Below are 17,755 nucleotides of genomic sequence, written 5' to 3' on the forward strand. Positions count from 1 at the left end.
AGCTTGCTGAAACGGATCGTGTTCTGAAGCTATAAAAATGCGCAAACTACAAAGGAGTGTACTCTGCACAACCAGGTGCGATGTTAAATCCGGTTATGCGAATGCATGCATTTTTGAACTTCTTCCCATTATATATATCCACTCTTTCCCCGTCCATTTACTTCTTGTGCTCTCTAAGACAGTTCCCTAGAACAGTTTACCACCAGGCTCACTCCTTCCTGGACTGATTAAAGTGCTTTGAGAACTGAATCGGCGTGAGAGACAGTAACTACACCAATCGAATGATGATTAGCGTGTTCAAGTTAGTAATAGTGCAATAAGGCTTAGAAGTCAGAACGCCAAAAACTCACCATCGGCTGGAGAATTTTCAACAGCTACATGAGTAACTTTACCATCTTCAATGACTAAAGCACCTCTCTTCAATCTTGGTCCACCGAAGATTTCTTGACCATCAAGTACTAAACCAAGTGATGAGGCGAGTTTACTTGTATCATCGGCGACTATACACAACATGTTTCAATTTCAATCAGCCTTGAGTTCTACTAATGACGATTTGATCTTGTTAACAAAGGGAATGTAAAGATGACATACCGAATTTAACTTGATCTTTGTCACCAGCTAATTTCTCTTTCCAAGCGTTGACTACGAACATATCGTTGACTGCGACGACGTAGATATCTTTAACACCTTTTGATTGGAAATCAGAATATTGTTCAAGGTAGCCTGGTACTTGTGATGAACAAGTTGGTGAGAAACTACAAAGCAAATCAATAGTACACCAAAGTCAGATCAGTCTATTAAATAGTCAGATGGATGATCGATATTGAATGAGATATACTCACGCTCCTGGAACCAAGACTAATACATTTTTACCTTGTAATTTTGAGAAATTGATTCTATCTTCTAAATCGTTGATTCTTACATCAACATCAGGTACATTATCTCCAACTTTTACAGGTGAAGCTGATGCAAGACTTGCAACTGCTGAATGAGCTGCTTTAGCTGTAGCTTGAAGTACTGATGCTATTCATTGACGATTTATATTCAAGAATCAGTTTGATTTGTGTCAATATCGAATGGGGGATTGACTTACCCATTCTGTATTGTTTAACTGATGCAGGTTGTACGGTGGTTCTAACGGATGAAGTGATCGATCGAGAGCTGAAAAGAAATGAACAAGTTCGATCAGCTTCTTCCGAACATAGCTATCCAAACGATATTGACTTACATGGATATGGAAGGCTTGATCAACCTATTTGGTTTTACTACTCTTAAAGTATTGAAGGAAGGTCTGATGGACATTTTGAGGAAGAAAGGAAATGATATAGATTTAAAAAGTAGAGAATGAGGACTTTTGAATAATGGTTGTGGACACTAGTTGTACGTGTAAGACAGGTGTGTGGTCTTTCATATGCCGGTTATTTCAATGGAACAAAGCATCTCCCATTCTAAAGATGATGACGACACCGATCTCAAGCCATGCTAGAGCCACGTTTCACGACACTCCACGTGATTCTAACTTTCTTCCGTAGGAATCTTATAACTTGAAATAATGTTTGAATATAGATAGACATGAATTGTTCCAAGATTAATGCTTCTTATTCTGCACAAAACATCCATATTAGTCTTGAAAGTCATAGAATACGAAGGCTATCAATCAGCAGGCAGTATTCCGAGAATTTGATTACAACTTTTGCAAATCCAATACTTCAGATATACTTTACACATCATGACATACTTAACAACACATTTACCTTTCCCATCGAGTTCACAATCCTTACCACCACCGAATTCACATTTGATCATTTCTGATACAGTTGAATCGCCAAGTCATTTCGCTGTATATCATTTAGTCTCTTCAGCATTAGGTAAAGAAAAGAAGAAGATTATTTGGGTTGGTTTTAGAGGTGAAGGTAGACAAAGTTGGGAAGCTATTTTGAAGAAAATTGTACGTCTAAAGTTTGCCATTGGGCAAACTAGTAGTGGAGTATACTTTACAGCCAATCTGAGAGGCAAAGTATGTCATGTGCTAACTCTTACCTTTTTGACACTTATAGGGAACTCCATTACCAGCTATAACAAGTCCTCAATTCATCCATATATCACCTTCTTCTTTACCAGCAATAATACCGAACTCAACGAAAAATACACCTAGATTATTTAATGAAAATAACGAACCAAGTCTGAAAGAGACTTACCAGAATATCGTATCAAATATAAATGGTGAAGGTAATTTAATAATTCTAGATGGATTGAGTGAATTAAGTTGGATTGGATTGACTTCAAAGGAAATAAGTAAATTCGTAAGAGCTGTATTTTCCAAAGTCAAATCGGTAAGTTTTTGCATGTTTGCATCTTTGCAACTTCCTCTTTTCCTTTCCAGTCTTTCCTTTGCATAGCAGTGTGGAATATCAACTAAAGAATTTGTTCTATAGTCAAAATCGATATTAGTTTCAACTTTACATTCAGATCATTTACCTTTATCGTCAACTATAATACCATCAAAAGATGAAAATGAAAATGAATTATTAGATAATTTATTAAGGTTAGGTCAAGGTTGTTGGTGGAGAGTTTCACATTTACATTCAGGTAGAAGTGGTGATGTTATGGGAGAGGTAAGTGTCTTTTTTTTCGCTCAAATTAGCTTATTTCGAGATGTTGCATGTGGCTGATATTATTAACCCCCTTATTATTTGATATTTCTATTAGATTTCATCGCATCCTCTGACGAAACCTATAGGTTTGGATGAAAACCAAAAGTTCCCTTATGTATCAAGGTCAAATCCTCTACAATATAGATTAGAACCAAATACAGTTAAAGTTTTCCCCAAAGGTACTGGAAGAGGTTTCTTATAAGACTACCAGAATACTACCAAGATAGATAGAGGGGAATGAATCAGTTATCCACAAGTCAACCTTTCGATATGACATTTAAGTGACTCAACGAATCGTAAATTATAGTCGTTTCGTAGACAAAATGCGACACTGAGTTCCATTCGTATACAAATGAATACCCCAAAACAGGGCATAATCTGTATACAACAGCGACAATACCAACAATTTGCAGGATTTTTTGGGTTTTACACATAATCAACCATGCATGTAATGAAAATTTTGTAAGAGCAAAGCAAAAGATGCAAAAAATGCGATGTAAGAATGATTGAGATTTCGAACTAGATATATGTTGATAGGTTTGGATTACTTGCCTATAAACCAACCTTCTACAACTTGAGCTACATTTCTACCAGCGTCTGGAACAGCACAAGATAGATTGTATTTCATCTCATGAGCCACGAAAACAGCTCTGTAATGAAGCCATATAGCTAAAACGATACCTGCATGCCACCACTAACAAAAGAGCAGAAAAAGGAATTCAGTTTATGAAATACTTTGTTACACTTATCAACCAAAATATACTCACTTGATGTGACATTCCCCATTTATCGAATTTACCTGGCCATTTATACTCTGGGAAATGCATTGCATAAAACCATAATCCCGTTAAATATGCTGTTATCGACCATCCAAATGGAGCTGTTTCAGACATATCAGTATACAAGGTTTTCTTTGAGATCGACAATTATGGATAGGAAGTGAGATGACTCACCAACAAAAGCTAGAGCTCTAAAGAAACCATGTTGGAAGAAAAGCTGAAGCATTGGAGCAAACATTGCTACACAAAGAACAAGGAAGAAAGTGATTCGCAGATGCTACAAAAAATCACCAAGTCAACCCCGAGACTCGAAACAAAGGGATTTAGACAGTAAGTCAAAAATCATTCACTCACCTTGTTCCTTCTTTCATTGAACCATTTTTGAAATGGTAAATACGATCCTAATGCACCACAACATACATTCGTTGAACAATAAAGCAAGACCAATTTAGGTTGACAGTAGAATCCATTATATACTACAGTTCCGAAAGACGCTGCAATAAGCCCTAAGAAATTCGTCACAGGTGTATTAGCCTGAGGTCGTTGATATGCTGTGTGTGAATTTCAACCTGACTTACATGATATCCCGATATCTATATGATAAAGTAGGACAGATGAAGCCAAAATCAGCTTTGCACTTCAGCAATTTGCTGTTCAACAGCTGACAATCGATGATTCAAATTACTCACAATCAACGCATGCACCCCATTCGAACCATCTTTTCGATGCACATCCGCTAAGCACATGCCAACTTGCAGAGGAAAACAAACATGAAATTGCTGCTATTAGATATAACGCTAAGGTGAGAGTATCGAGAAGATGGGCGTTGGGGAGAGGAGGATAATAGAGAATATACTATTTGATAGATAATATCAGCTATGAGTCACCCTACAGATCGGACTATCACGACTTGCAGGAATGAAAAGCGATATTAAAATCGTAGGAATGAAATGAGAGTGAATGTTGACTATGCAAATAACGTCAGCTCGAGGTTATATGATTCCGAAAAACCTTCCCTTAGCTGAAACGTACTGGTTTCATTATGCATGGTAAAAGCTGATTTGATCAAAGGCACAGGACCTGTTTTGAGATGGAGGGGAATGAATCGACTAAATGGTGCAACGATGTTAGGATCTGATGTTACACATATTATCCAGAATGGTAACTTACTATCCAGTATGAATATGTTCATTATTTCTCCATATAGCAGGTAAATCTTCATACCGAATCAACTTTTTACCATCATTTGATCGTTTGAGGGATTCTTGCACAGTAGGTCCAACATCTTCATCATCTTCAGCAACTAAAGCAGTCAATTTGGTATCTGTAATTTCAGGATTTTCAAGTATATATTCAATATCATCATCTTCTTCTTCCCCGTTATCCTCTAATCCCCTATCTTGACGATGTTGTCGTATCAGATCTTTTTCCAAAACCATAACATCATCGTCATCTTCTTCTTCTGAACCAAAACCAGTTAAAATAGGTTTCTGATATTGTTCAGTTTTTGATCTTTGTAATTTAACCGGACGTAATACTTTATCTGGAGTTCTTTTTGTTTGTAAAGATAGTCTAGTTGGAAGACTACTTGCTCCTAGAGATTTTGATCTTACAGCTCTTCTTCTAGTTGTATTAATTGCTTTTGCTGATGCTGGCGTTCTGTTAGGGAACAAATATTCAGGTTCTTCATCATCTTCATCGTTATCGTCTTGTAGGTTGGAAGGTCTCTCTAGAGAAGCTGATCTGAATTGTCTTGTTTTCGCGGAAGCTGAAGAGGCATAATGATAATTTAAATCTTCTTCTTGTTCTTCCCAACCTAATTTTTCCCATCCTGCCCATTCTTCAGAAGGTAATAAAGTATGTACAACATCTAAAACCCTTTTTCTTGCACTTTGTATGGCACCTAAATGATCTTCTTGCCCATTATTCCCAAAAGTAGTCGATTTGCCCTTTCTATCACTATAGTTATAAACTAAACCAGGATCAATTGAAGATAATCTAGATGGTAAAGATCTTAACCATTCTTTTGATGGATATGATGGGATAGGCATAGAAACAGGTACAGCTACAGAAGGTACTGATAAAGTAGGTAAATAGTTTAATGCTTCTTCTCTTAAAGTTGACAGATGATTTAATAATCTTAAATGATGACTTTCTGTTCCATAATTTCCTCGTCCAGTTATAGTATCTGTAGGTATAGCAGTGCTTGAATCACTATTAAACCTATTTCTAAGACCTTGATTTTTGATTGAATTCCCTAATTTACTTGAAGAAGCATAACCTAAAGCTTCACCACCGAAATCATCTTCATCTATTATATCACTTGTACCTGCTTCCGTGCTATATTCATCATCACCTGAAACTGAGGAAGGTGAATTTGATGATGCTCTTATTCTATCTTCTTCGACTTGAGGTAGTTCACCTAATTTTGATCTTAAAGCAACTTCAACTTCACCTAAATAACCTAATAATGCAGCTCTAAAATTAGGTATATTAGGTCTGAAAGTTGGTAAAGGCGGTGCAGATAGTCTTCGCCATGATGAAGATGAGGAGGATGGAGCTGATGAAGGAGGTTCAGCTGAGTTAGATTTGGAATTAGGAGTTGTAGGTTGATCCAACATTATGAACTAGCTGAATCCGAAGAGCCCAAAAAGTTCAATTTTACAAGCCACAAAAAATTGTCCGGGTGAGGGGTGAAGCTGAGAGGTGAAAGGTGAAAGAACGTATCTAGCGAGTTAATACACGAGGGCATTCGGCAGTGGTGAATTGGTCAGAAGAATGTGGATATCAGTGAAGGTATGAACAACCTTTATAATCAAGCTGAGTATGAAAATGAGATTGAACGTGCGGTTAGAAAAAAAGCTAAGTGAATGGTAATTACTCAAGCTAATACCCGGCCGAGTGACGGTAGCGAGGGTCTGTGCACATCCTTTAGTTTTTATCCTTTCTGATGAGGTGTACTAGTAAAGTGAGTAAAGTGCCTTTGCCGGTTTGATCGGGGTAATATTAATATTGTGGCATGTCTGAATCCCCACGTTATATAGTATAGAGAAGCATCAGTCACATGAAATAACATGACATGACATGATATGCCAAAAAACTGTATATATATATGTACATCCCCTTTCCTTCCTTTGATGTATATATCGGAAGTGTGACTATCTATATGCAAAATACCATCTATAATGGTTGATTATTGTCCTTTGATAGGAGAAATGAAGATAAAATCGGGAATGAGGAGAAAGATAAAAATACAAGATTGGTGCTACATGTTGATCAGATGAGAGAAAATGAAATGGATCTAAGAGATATTATATGATTATTGTGCGAAGTTGATCAAGTGAAAGATGATGATATGGGGGAAACAATGATTGCGCAAAAAGCCCGGATATAGATAAAAGAAAAGAAAAGAAAAAGCTTAAGCCATTACTGGCGGAGACATGTGACCTTGAATATGCACTTTCCCACTAGGTGAAATTTGAACACCATTCAGAGCTCTTTCGACATCATCAAGCTCTTCTCTCGTTGTTGGTGTATTGGAATATGTTGAATAGTAACTACTACTGGTGGTTGATGAAGGTGTTTCTAACCCCCCTATATCCATATTTGGAATTTGATTCATTCCATTTATAGCTTGAGGTGTAGATGCTAATGCTCTTGGAGTAGCGATTCCAGAAGTTTCGACAGGTGAAAAGTAGTTATCGAGTGATGAAGCTGAATGTGATCTTCTTTCAGGTGTAATTGAATTATTACCTCCCCAACAAAACCTACACGAAAATCGATATCAGCACTCATCAACAAAAAACGGAATATGGGGGATAATGATAAACTCACTGTTCAAGGAAACTACTATAACTACTCAAACTATTCGCATCATCACTCGAATCAACTGATTTGGCAGTAGGTGACCATTTAGCTAAAGATAGATCGGGTGGTGATCTAGGTGATTCAGATGGTGTATCGGTTGCAGTTGATTCTGTTGATGATGAAGATATCAATTGAGGTGGAGATACATTTGGACTAACTTCAACTGAATCATCTCCGATGGTAAATTTAGGTTGATAAGTTGACTGTCGTTGGAAATTGGCTGTAGGTCTTTGAGGAGAAGGAACTTTGGGTGGAGGAATAGTATAAGTAGATACGTATGATTTGGGTGTTGGATTGGTGGTTGTAGGGGTAGGTGTAGTAGAGTCATGTTCGATTTCTTCCATAGCAGGTGGTGAAGGCCCTTGGACTTTCAAATCAGGTACCGGAGCTGGCATAGGCATAGTGGTGGGAGTTTTACTAGTTGGAGAGAAAAAGTAATCGGTTTGATTCAAACTAGCTTGTTTGAATTTTGGTGAGTAAAATTCGGTAGCTGCATGACCATTATTGTTGACACCATTACTGTTATTGTTGTAATTGAGTAAACCGGTTCTAACATCAGGTAAATCACCAGGTCTGATAACTGGCGAATTTGAACCTCTTCTAGCGGTTGTTTTGAGTGAAACGCCGAAATCGTATCTTGCAGCTAAAGCAGGTCCAGCAGCAGGAAGATCAGAAGCTTTAGTATCGATTGGTGAAAATGGTCTTGAGGGTGAACCATTTGGTGATGATAAATCTGAACCTCTTCTACCGCCGGAGCTTGATGATCCAGAACCTTTTCTACTAAAATCGAAACTGAAATGTCTAGACGAATTTGGTGAAACAGGTACTCTATCAGGTTCATCTGCCGTTAATCTATCTAATTTTGCTCTTAGATCTGCTAATCTATCATCATTACTTGCTCCAGCTACACTCCATTGTGAAGTTCTACCACCAACAGCTTTACCCATACCAGGTTGTAAACTTATACTATTTCTTGCTGCTCTAAGACTACCACCAAGAACTTGAGGTGCGACTTTTTGGAATAAAACTTGATAATTCTGTCCACCGTTTGAATCCCAAATTTCTCTACTTTCAGCATTATATCTAATAGCCATGAATAATGTTTTTTCTTCAATTTTCGCCAAGATATCATTTAATTTAATACTGAAAGTAAATCGATCGTATTTTCCACCTTTAATAGATTCTTTGTAAGTAGCAGTAACTTCTGAAGTAGTTTGCCACCAATCAAATGTAAATCTAACAGCGACCCATTTTTGAAAAGAGATATTTGCACAAACTACTACACCCTTGAGAGCTTTCCGGTCATCTTCAAGGAAGAGTGACTCGAGATAAAGCTCAGAATCAGGAGCATGAGTAGTAGGGAAATTAGGTAAAGAAACGGTTAAAACTTTCTTCACTTCTCTTTCTTCGTCGGTCGATGATGGAAAAGGGAATTCATCACCTTCTGAAGTTGTATCTGCTGTTGGTGATCCATCTCTACTAACAACTTGAGGTTTTTGATCATGTAAGAAAAGTTTGACTCGCTCTAACTGAGCATCAAAGTGAACATACTTTGGACAACTCGGTGTAGTGGGACAAGACTTTGATTCGAAACGTGCTGCTTCTTCCAACGTTTCCCTTACATGAATCGGTGTACCATTAGGTAAAAGTGGACCTCCATATTTTAATGCAGATTTGAGTATTTCTCCGGATTTCTTTCGTATCAATCTTGATGGGAATGGTGAAGCTATTCTTGCACTTTGAACTTCCTGCGGCTGAGGTATAGGTACAATACCATCGAAATTCAATTTAAGGCCGTTCTCCCTTCTTCGTGGTGGAATATGATGTATCGTACTCATCAACGCGGCTTCAGATCTTGCACGTACAGGATGACGTCTAGGCATGAAATTAGCAGGTGAGGAGCTATTTGTTGAGGGTCCAACGTTGGGATAGTCGAATTGTTTTTGCTGTACAGGTGGAGTTCGATCAGGTGAGTTGGCTGCAGAACTTGCGACAGAGCTACTCGGACTATCGATCATCTCGGTGAAGCCGAATAATCTAGGTCGTCTACCTCGCTTGACTGATAACTGTAAGGAGTCGGCTGTCATCGCTATTGTTTTCTTTGGTGGAGAACGAACTTCAGGTAAAACTTGAAGAGGTATCGTGGATCCATTAGTGGACGAGATTGCAGGTAGGACTTTAGCGGTGAATAAAGGGCTTGCAGTAGGTGATGCTTCTCTTGAACCACTAGGCGATGAGCTTGACCTTGACTCGACGGTTTTCATAGGAAGCTGAGGGGTTACAGAAGACTGTATGCTTGTCAATGGTGGATCCTCTGACGTTGGGGATGCCAATCTCTCTGGTGTTGGGGGAGAAACAAATATCGATGAAATGTGTTCAGTTGACCTGATGGATAATCAATTGACGTCAGCATTCCGCTTTTGATGGTGATTTTTGATTGTTGATGGCCCAGGAACCATCACACAGACCCGCACCATCAACTCAAAGGAAGTGGAGAACATTCCCTTTCCAATAGATCCGGGGCACAGAAACTTACTTTTGCTTTCTCATTGCCCATTGCATACCTTGCATAGACGGTTGAGGTTTATCACCACCAACCAAAGATTCCACACTGTCCTCTTCCATCGCGTTGATTGTAGGTCTTATCGAAGTTGAAGCTGAATAAGGCATACGATCCCAAACTGAAGCAGAAGAATCCAGTTCTAGTATCCTATCACCACCTAATATCGCTAGTATAGTATCTGGATATACCAAACGTAAACCTGATGCGTGAGGTAGATGATGTTGTGTATCCAGAAACAATGGAATAGGTATTGATACAGTTGGTAAGGCTATACAACCTGGTTCCTTGGGCGATATCGGATCGACTAGTACTGGCAATGTAGCGGTCTCAGTGATTATTGGTGAAGCTGGTGGTGTGGGGTAGAAATCCTCTGCTTGAAGTGTTTTCTTCACAAGAGGATTGTTTGATGTAGAAGCTAAATCACTAGGCTTGATGAATTGATCTTGAAACGGATCCAAAACCTTGAAATTGTCTATTGGTGCAGAAATGGTCATGTGGGATGAATGGTAAGCAAGCTGATTAACTTTAGGTAGTAGAGTAAAGTATGTTTGAGCGGAAAAAAAGGTAGTATGGGTTTCCAGGCTGAATCAAAATCTATTGTTATAAGGTAATTAAATTATAGGGCAAATCAAAATGAAAAAGGTGAAAAGCGAATAAATATCCTCAAATGGTGTGTGGTATATGAGGAAGTATCAAGAGCCCAAAACCAACATGTTTGATATTATCAATGTAGATGATGATCAGACAAATGATTGATTGATTTGAGCAGAGAAAAAGACGATTTGACTATATATTGAAGACGACTAGCCATGAAATTTACGAAGAATGGTCAAGTGACTAAAGTAGAAAGTAACAAGGCTCTGATGATGGAAATGTAATGGATACAAGAATGGTAAAGAGGAGCGATAGGTTGCTTTTGATCGAATGATTGGATAAAAAAGTGAAACCACAAAAGCAATCAAGCAGGAATGGAGAGAGAAAAAGATCTTCTGATATTCAACTCACATAATTACTGATCTGGAAACAAGATCAAAAAACTTTTAACAGCCTTCTTTGATATCTACGTTGACGTTTGACAAATTGATCAAACGATTATTCAATTCTTTCACACGTAGTTCATTTAAGACACAGAAGTATATATTGCTGGTATCTGTGAAGCGTAAGGGTTGAAGAACAACTACCTGACCTGAAATAGGAACGTGTTGATCAGATCACAGGAAAGGCTTTTCTTGGAAAACAGACAGCCTTTGACGTCGAAGTCGTTGATGCGGTTGTTGAAAATGTCCTATCGGATGGTTTATGAGATATAAAGCGAAAAGGATGATGAATCAGAAAAGAACAAAAAAAGGTAAGAAAAGCAAAACGCGATTTTCGTGTCTTGACAGATTTGTTTCGAATTGTGGTTGTAGAATAGTAAATAACCTAATTGATGGTAATTTTTATCTATATATAATCTAGACCAAGTCGAAAATAAAATTTGATTATGACTAAGAAAAACTAAAACCACGATATGTCTAGCAGTGGTTTTACCACTTGAGTGTAACGTGATGCCTTGAGATAAGTTAAATTTCTACTATAGTAGTATTACCGTTGTATATACAGATAGATATATGATCAGGAGTCAAGCGGCAATTCAAGCTATAAACTACTACAGCACCATTACACCTCTCTCCAATCCATTAGCTGAAAAGGTTATTTGTTCTGTTATGGTTGAACCTTTAGTTTCGCGTTTCTATTCCAACGAGAGAACATGAGAAGAAGAAAAAAAACCTGGTTTTTGCCCCTATACAAAGCATATGGGGAATCTAGGTCTCCGTCTTTTTTTTCCCATTCTTCATAAGTATGACGAAGCTTTTTCAGGGTTCTCTGTCAGGTTCTACCTTATACGTTAGTCTATTTTACCTTTCAAGGGTAAAATCTTGTAGCTGGGTGTAAGGCAAAGAGACAAGGTTAATCATGAGGTTTACGTAATACTTCTCCCCTTTAGAGGTTGACTGGAACTTGATGAAAAAAATTATTTCATCAATCGAATTATAACACATCACACAAAACTGGGCGTTTGCCCATTAATATGACCTTGTACATTTAAGCAATTCATCCCAATCTATGCTTACCTGTTCATGAACACGCTCAATGATGGGACACGCATGGAAGGTATGCATGCATTCAACGCGATTCATCAATATCTAATTAGACTAGATGTAGAATAACGCTTTTCGATCTCACGCTAAAGAATGCATCTACCCACTCGATATTATGTTATTGCAACTGATGAGAACTGAACTAGAAGTCGTACATCTCCTTCTTAACCTTGGCAAGACCAATCAGATCACTCACTGATCCAAGAATCGTAAAGCAGACAAACAGAAAATTTTCTTTTGGGTTATAAAGGAAACTCAGGATCTTCTCGGCAACGTCTTTTGAATCGGCAATTTCTCTCCCTAGCTCAGTTACTCCCTATCGCCACTTGCGTATGAGCTTTTGTGCGTTCACACTTGTGCACCTTACCTTTCCAAGTATCCAAGTAAGATACAAAAGCGATTCTGGAATTTGAGCGATTTTACAATAACAAAAATTTTGTAATGTGATCTTCAGGGATCTTTTTGAAATTGGATTTGGAATATACCGTTATACAGATTACAAACTTAACGACCACCATGGGTTCTCCTGACCCAATTCCCAGGAGTCCCTTCGCTTCGATATGTTGCCAGGAGTGAGGGCAACTATGCGCTTACACGGAGTACCAGGATTATGACGCGTGGGGCGTTTGTCAGGGAAACGTTAACGTCGAGCGAGAGGAATCCTTAAATTCCCACACTTTCGGTTCCCCCATCATGCATCTTCAATTAATCTTTAATAGTGCGAGGGCAAATACCGTAGGAAGGTTTGTTACATAACATTACGAATTGGTAAACGTTGAAACAATTGAAAGCTAAGGGCATAATTTGGAATTTGCGTTCTCTTTACCCAGGTAGGGCAAGTAATCCAAATAATTGACTACTAGAAGATGGACGATTTCATTCATTAGTTCATTCCAGCATGACCCCACTTGACCGATCATTTTAGTGGAACAGTTTCTCCATATACCGCAGACGAGCAAGACTGCTTTAGCGAGATGTAAATCGTCTCCGATAAGTCTAATCTGACACACTTAGCTGTATTATTTGATAAATGCATTGGGGGTTTCTAACGTGTTCGAGATACGCGATATCGTTGTTGCTGAAATGTTTATATTTCGAATCACATATACGGGAAAACTCGATCAACATGGCAAGTCCTCAGACCTGATTCCAGGAAAGTTCATACATGTTCATAACGCCTTGAAGCTGTACTGTACGCATACAACTTAAATGTATTCAGAAAGATTACGAAGCGAGATCTGTTCTTACAATGAAATATGTAATATATCCTAGATCTAAACAGCCACCAGATTCATTATCCCCAGTATCCAAACCAGAAATTTCTTTTTACAAAAACAATACAAAGATATAAACAAAAGGACTCAGACCATATGCGCAAAACATCAAAATAATATAACATGTTTATGGAAATGACCGCTAAATTAGCATCTTCGTTTACTAGCACAACCTCCTTTTATTCTTCTACTGCTGCTTCTTCTGTTGCTCATAGATTGATGGAGATCTTCTCTCATAATTTTGCTATTTTGTTGTCTGTCGTGACATTTACATCCTTTATGTTTTAAGATTACTTGACAAGAAGTGCAAATAGTTTGTGAATCACATTTCGTCCTATTTAAGGAAAATCTTTCAGCGCTCATACCTTCTCACCTGAGTAAGATCAAACCACTTACCAAAATAAACCCCAAGGGAAAAATACAATTCCAGCTATAATTCCAATCGTACCATATTCTGTCTTTGGTGAATGTCCTAATGGATTTGTACACATTATTTCTGTACCTGTTTTGATCGATCGATATTGAACTTGATTACCAGTTGTAATGCTTTGATTTACCGTTTGAGTGGGTATGGATATGGGGATTAATGTGGAATCTGTGGAGGTTCGAGGAGAAGGATCAATTGGGGAAGTATAATTTTCGATTTCTTGATAGGAAGGCGGTTGAGATTGTACGAGTTTTACTGATTGATTATGAGGAGCGATCAAAGGTTGGTGTGAAGCTGAAAAGTATGGTCCAACAAGGTCAAGAGGCTTAGAGGCAGATCTAATTTGTTTTCGTTTACATCCGTTGTGACACATTGTGAATATTGTCTATGGATGTTTAAATAAAGATGTGTAATGGGTTAAGATAGTCTTTGATATCTCCTGTATTTGGAAAAAGCCTTGTAGTTGTATGGATTGCGCGTATGTATGGAATCACCTAGAGGAGGCAAGAATATCAATTTGCATTCAGTCACATAGGGGGTTTTATATATCTTTTCTTCCTATAGCCTATGCATCTTGCAGCTGAAAGATCCACAATTAATCAACGGCTTGAGAGTTGTATACTCCTTGATCTAATTCGTCGTAACGTGCATGACGATCACTTGTAATACACAAATATTGAGCTAAATAGCGGAGATAAACAAATCTTATCGATAAAAGATAAAAGCCAAAAGCTGGTATCGGGGTTTTATCACCGTTGGCATTTACGTTAATCCTGCGGACAAGGTCAATCATATCCGTACATCATACATTCTCGAATAGAAATACAGATAGAGCAAGATTCATCTGATGGAGATGGTTCATGACTGCTTGCACGTGCATGATGTGGAATCAAAGGAAAGACAGTGTGCGTTTTTCATATGTCTGGCAGAGTAACGATGTCAGCTTAATGGCATAAAGTGGAATGCATACCTGAAAAGTGGTAATTATGTTACAACATAGATAATACAAGAATGTCCAGCATAGTGTCTATTTATCTACAATTTGGGGAACGATATTTTGGAGATAGTATTCCTTTTACTGATCCCAAGATCTTTGAGGAGGACCAGGTAAGCTTGGACATCTATCAGGTTTGTACCAACCTAAAGCTGACCATGTACAATAATCCCTTTTACGACCGAAGTATTCCCATATCCAATCTACGAATAATAATGGATAACCTCTCGACCAATGTGCTAGTTAAGCCGGGAAAGGCATGATTAGCTATTCATCTTTCTTTTCTGCTATATAACTCAAAATATCGAGTATTTAAATTGCTGTGAGACTCACTCAACCACCAATGTATCACCGGAATCTCCAAAATATCATTATGCCATTTAAACCAATTTTGATCATATGCAACCTTGACATTTGGATTCATGTATATTTTAGCTTGTCTATCAGAGTGATATCGGTGTAGATCATATGAAATTAGGAAACATTCCGAGTGATCACATTGAGAGATATTTGAAGTTCTGAATTTGATGGGTAAATCCAATGGTGGTGATAGAACTGATCCAGGATATGTCGCTAACAGTGAACAATAGTATCAATAACTGATCTATATCCATCCGCGTAGCATAATGACACAGAGAAGTACATCGAATTAAGACAGAAAGATGGTCGACTTACAATTGTCAACCATTCTCCAACCCCTCTTCCGCAGACTGAGTGGATCATCAAGCATTTCAAATGCGGACGGACTGTATACAGCTCGTTCTTCTGGTTCCTGATACAGAAAAGGCTTCGCATCTAGTACCGAAGCTCCATTCCAGCAAGCTGTGACTTGGATTGGTTCTTCAGCTTTTAGTTGTTTTATGGAAAGAGAATCCTTCACAAAAGGCCAGAATGCTCGCATTGGTGTACCACAAATGTCCCTTGCTACCCAAGTATCGTAGAGACCTAAATTGATGGAATCATAGGATTGTGTACGGAAAGGTATCAAAGGGGTAAAAGGCGATGAAAGGGAAATGCAGAATTAGCGATGATCAATTTGATTGTACTACATATTGGGAATTCAGAGCTCACGGGAAACGTACCTGAAGAACCATAATCCATTGCACAAACTTGATCATAATCACCAAATTTTGATGTTTCACCTTTTTCGTCTGTATAAGTTGTATTTATGAGATTTACTAAATCAATATAATTAAACCAAATATCATTTAAGAATATAATTTTCGTAAAATCTTGATAATTGTGCAATCTCTTATCTGGATTTTTGGATTGAATAGGTTTTAAAGCTATATTTCTTGCATTTGCTAAATAATCGATTCTTTCTACTGCTGTACCATAAGGCCACCAATGTTTATTATCTTCATCTAATATTATTCTATGATCGATTGATAAATTTTCCAAAGTATTATTCAAAACTTTTAAGAGGTTTTTAGTGGAATCGTTTGAATTGGATTCGTAGATTGATACATAAGTGTTTTCTCGACCAACTAAACATACCATTATAATTGAGAATCATAAAATGAATAAGCTTTACTAATCACAAAAATTGTCATGGAAGGTAGATATATGAAAGACGGAAGTAGTAGACATCAACTTACGATGAAATATCAATTTTATTAATTGAGCTGACCATTCAGATAAAACAGATTCGTTATTATGCATATTAGCCGCAATAAAGTATTTCTGTTTTATACCATTTACTTCTTCAGGTAATTTATCTGGTATAGGTTTAGTTGGAGGGGTGAATCCCAAGTTGAATAGATAGATTAGAAATAATGATGAGATGATTAAACGTATTTTTTTAGATGTTGTGTATTTTGATAATATAGTTGCGGAACTTTCTTTACGTCTAAGTAATGAACCAAGTAACGATAAAATATTGATGATTGTCCAACCAGATATCATAACTAATAAGCCTAGGAATAACGGTATAGTGTTTGGGAATGGATATGCTAAATATAATCCTACTGTCCAACCTGATCCGACTACTATACATAATAGCATAAATGGATTTGGTATGCTAGATTTTGAGGAACCATTTCGTTGATGATTTAGGGATGTGACTAACGAATAAGAAGGTGGTGGTGATATACTATCTGTGCCATCTTCCCCATCATCTTCTTCAGATTCTTCACGTTGACTTATATCTTCAGATTCATTCTCATCTTCGTCCTCATCCTCCTCAACTATATCATGTAAAGTACTTCTTGATGCTTGTCTCAGAAGCCTTGAAGAAGAAGAAGAAGAAGACGACCTCGTTCGTCTGTTGGAAGCGGATAGTAGGATATCTTGTTCATCTTGATATTGTTGTTGTTGAATTTCAGCAGTTTCCAAAATAGTTCTGACATTTTCAACGAATCGACTGATTTGACGTAGTGGTAATGAAAAATCAACCATGAGGAAATGTCGGGGATATTTGATAGGAGAATTTCCGTAAAATAGATTTATTGATTATTTGGGTGGACTATTGCACATCACATATATTTTGGAGTTGCTAAGGGAGTGGAAGATATGCTATATAGAGGAAAGAGAGTAAATACTTATTCAATTGATGTAAGAATATTGCCCTGATTAAACAGAGGAGTAGAGGACTGGAATTTTGGTGCTACTGGTATTTCTTGCTGTAAAAGAAGCATAACCTCACATGCATGTGTTATACGAGTAGGTTAAATTCTATAATGCTACCGGCGTGTTTCATTATCTTTGGAGATTGCCGGTGACTACCGCCGCACACACCGCACACACCGCTATTCTTTCATCTAAGGCACAACGGCATTTCATATATTACAATTCTGGTAATCAAGTTTTGATTCCGCTAATGCGACACCCACCAGCATAAAGGATAAAAGCTAATACTCTGTCATTTGTTCCAGCTACTCAATCCTGTCCCAGGTTTCAAATATTAATGGTAAGATTAAATGAAAAGGATGTGTATTTCATGCTATCAGAAAGTCAACGAATTTAGACAAAAGCGGATCTCATCGTTTTTGATATGGTACTATATATGTAAATATACAATTTGAAACTGACATCCCTCCTTCAGCACCAGAAATACT

The 17,755-nt window shown here is 37.6% G+C and overlaps 7 protein-coding genes across 7 annotated transcripts; 1 reads left to right on the top strand and 6 right to left on the bottom strand.

Annotated features, from left to right (window-relative positions):
- Positions 1-227: 227 nt before the first annotated feature.
- Positions 228-1,302, bottom strand: L201_000863 (uncharacterized protein; the record flags this gene model as incomplete). Its single annotated transcript, XM_066216658.1, has 6 exons — positions 228-268; positions 351-500; positions 592-755; positions 843-1,023; positions 1,094-1,161; positions 1,229-1,302. 6 exons carry the CDS (start codon positions 1,300-1,302, stop codon positions 228-230), a joined length of 678 nt encoding a protein of 225 aa, XP_066072755.1.
- Positions 1,303-1,729: 427 nt separating this feature from the next.
- On the top strand, positions 1,730-2,856 carry L201_000864 (uncharacterized protein; the record flags this gene model as incomplete). The annotated part of the gene is made up of 4 exons (XM_066216659.1): positions 1,730-1,948; positions 2,058-2,333; positions 2,436-2,615; positions 2,710-2,856. 4 exons carry the CDS (start codon positions 1,730-1,732, stop codon positions 2,854-2,856), a joined length of 822 nt encoding a protein of 273 aa, XP_066072756.1.
- Positions 2,857-3,198: 342 nt separating this feature from the next.
- On the bottom strand, positions 3,199-6,054 carry L201_000865 (uncharacterized protein; the record flags this gene model as incomplete). The annotated part of the gene is made up of 8 exons (XM_066216660.1): positions 3,199-3,348; positions 3,422-3,534; positions 3,608-3,710; positions 3,788-3,939; positions 4,123-4,288; positions 4,348-4,400; positions 4,466-4,542; positions 4,604-6,054. The coding sequence occupies 8 exons, from the start codon at positions 6,052-6,054 to the stop codon at positions 3,199-3,201; spliced, it is 2,265 nt and encodes a 754-aa protein (XP_066072757.1).
- Positions 6,055-6,851: 797 nt separating this feature from the next.
- On the bottom strand, positions 6,852-10,357 carry L201_000866 (uncharacterized protein; the record flags this gene model as incomplete). The annotated part of the gene is made up of 3 exons (XM_066216661.1): positions 6,852-7,200; positions 7,268-9,685; positions 9,837-10,357. The coding sequence occupies 3 exons, from the start codon at positions 10,355-10,357 to the stop codon at positions 6,852-6,854; spliced, it is 3,288 nt and encodes a 1,095-aa protein (XP_066072758.1).
- A 3,068-nt stretch (positions 10,358-13,425) lies between these two features.
- On the bottom strand, positions 13,426-13,641 carry L201_000867 (uncharacterized protein; the record flags this gene model as incomplete). The annotated part of the gene is made up of 1 exon (XM_066216662.1): positions 13,426-13,641. The coding sequence occupies one exon, from the start codon at positions 13,639-13,641 to the stop codon at positions 13,426-13,428; it is 216 nt and encodes a 71-aa protein (XP_066072759.1).
- A 29-nt stretch (positions 13,642-13,670) lies between these two features.
- On the bottom strand, positions 13,671-14,078 carry L201_000868 (uncharacterized protein; the record flags this gene model as incomplete). Its single annotated transcript, XM_066216663.1, has 1 exon — positions 13,671-14,078. The coding sequence occupies one exon, from the start codon at positions 14,076-14,078 to the stop codon at positions 13,671-13,673; it is 408 nt and encodes a 135-aa protein (XP_066072760.1).
- Positions 14,079-14,780: 702 nt separating this feature from the next.
- On the bottom strand, positions 14,781-17,096 carry L201_000869 (uncharacterized protein; the record flags this gene model as incomplete). The annotated part of the gene is made up of 5 exons (XM_066216664.1): positions 14,781-14,938; positions 15,033-15,272; positions 15,375-15,644; positions 15,782-16,186; positions 16,298-17,096. The coding sequence occupies 5 exons, from the start codon at positions 17,094-17,096 to the stop codon at positions 14,781-14,783; spliced, it is 1,872 nt and encodes a 623-aa protein (XP_066072761.1).
- Between the last annotated feature and the right edge of the window lie 659 nt (positions 17,097-17,755).

Source organism: Kwoniella dendrophila, chromosome 1 (assembly GCF_036810415.1).
Source record: "Kwoniella dendrophila CBS 6074 chromosome 1, complete sequence".
NCBI classification, from domain to species: Eukaryota; Fungi; Basidiomycota; class Tremellomycetes; order Tremellales; family Cryptococcaceae; genus Kwoniella; species Kwoniella dendrophila.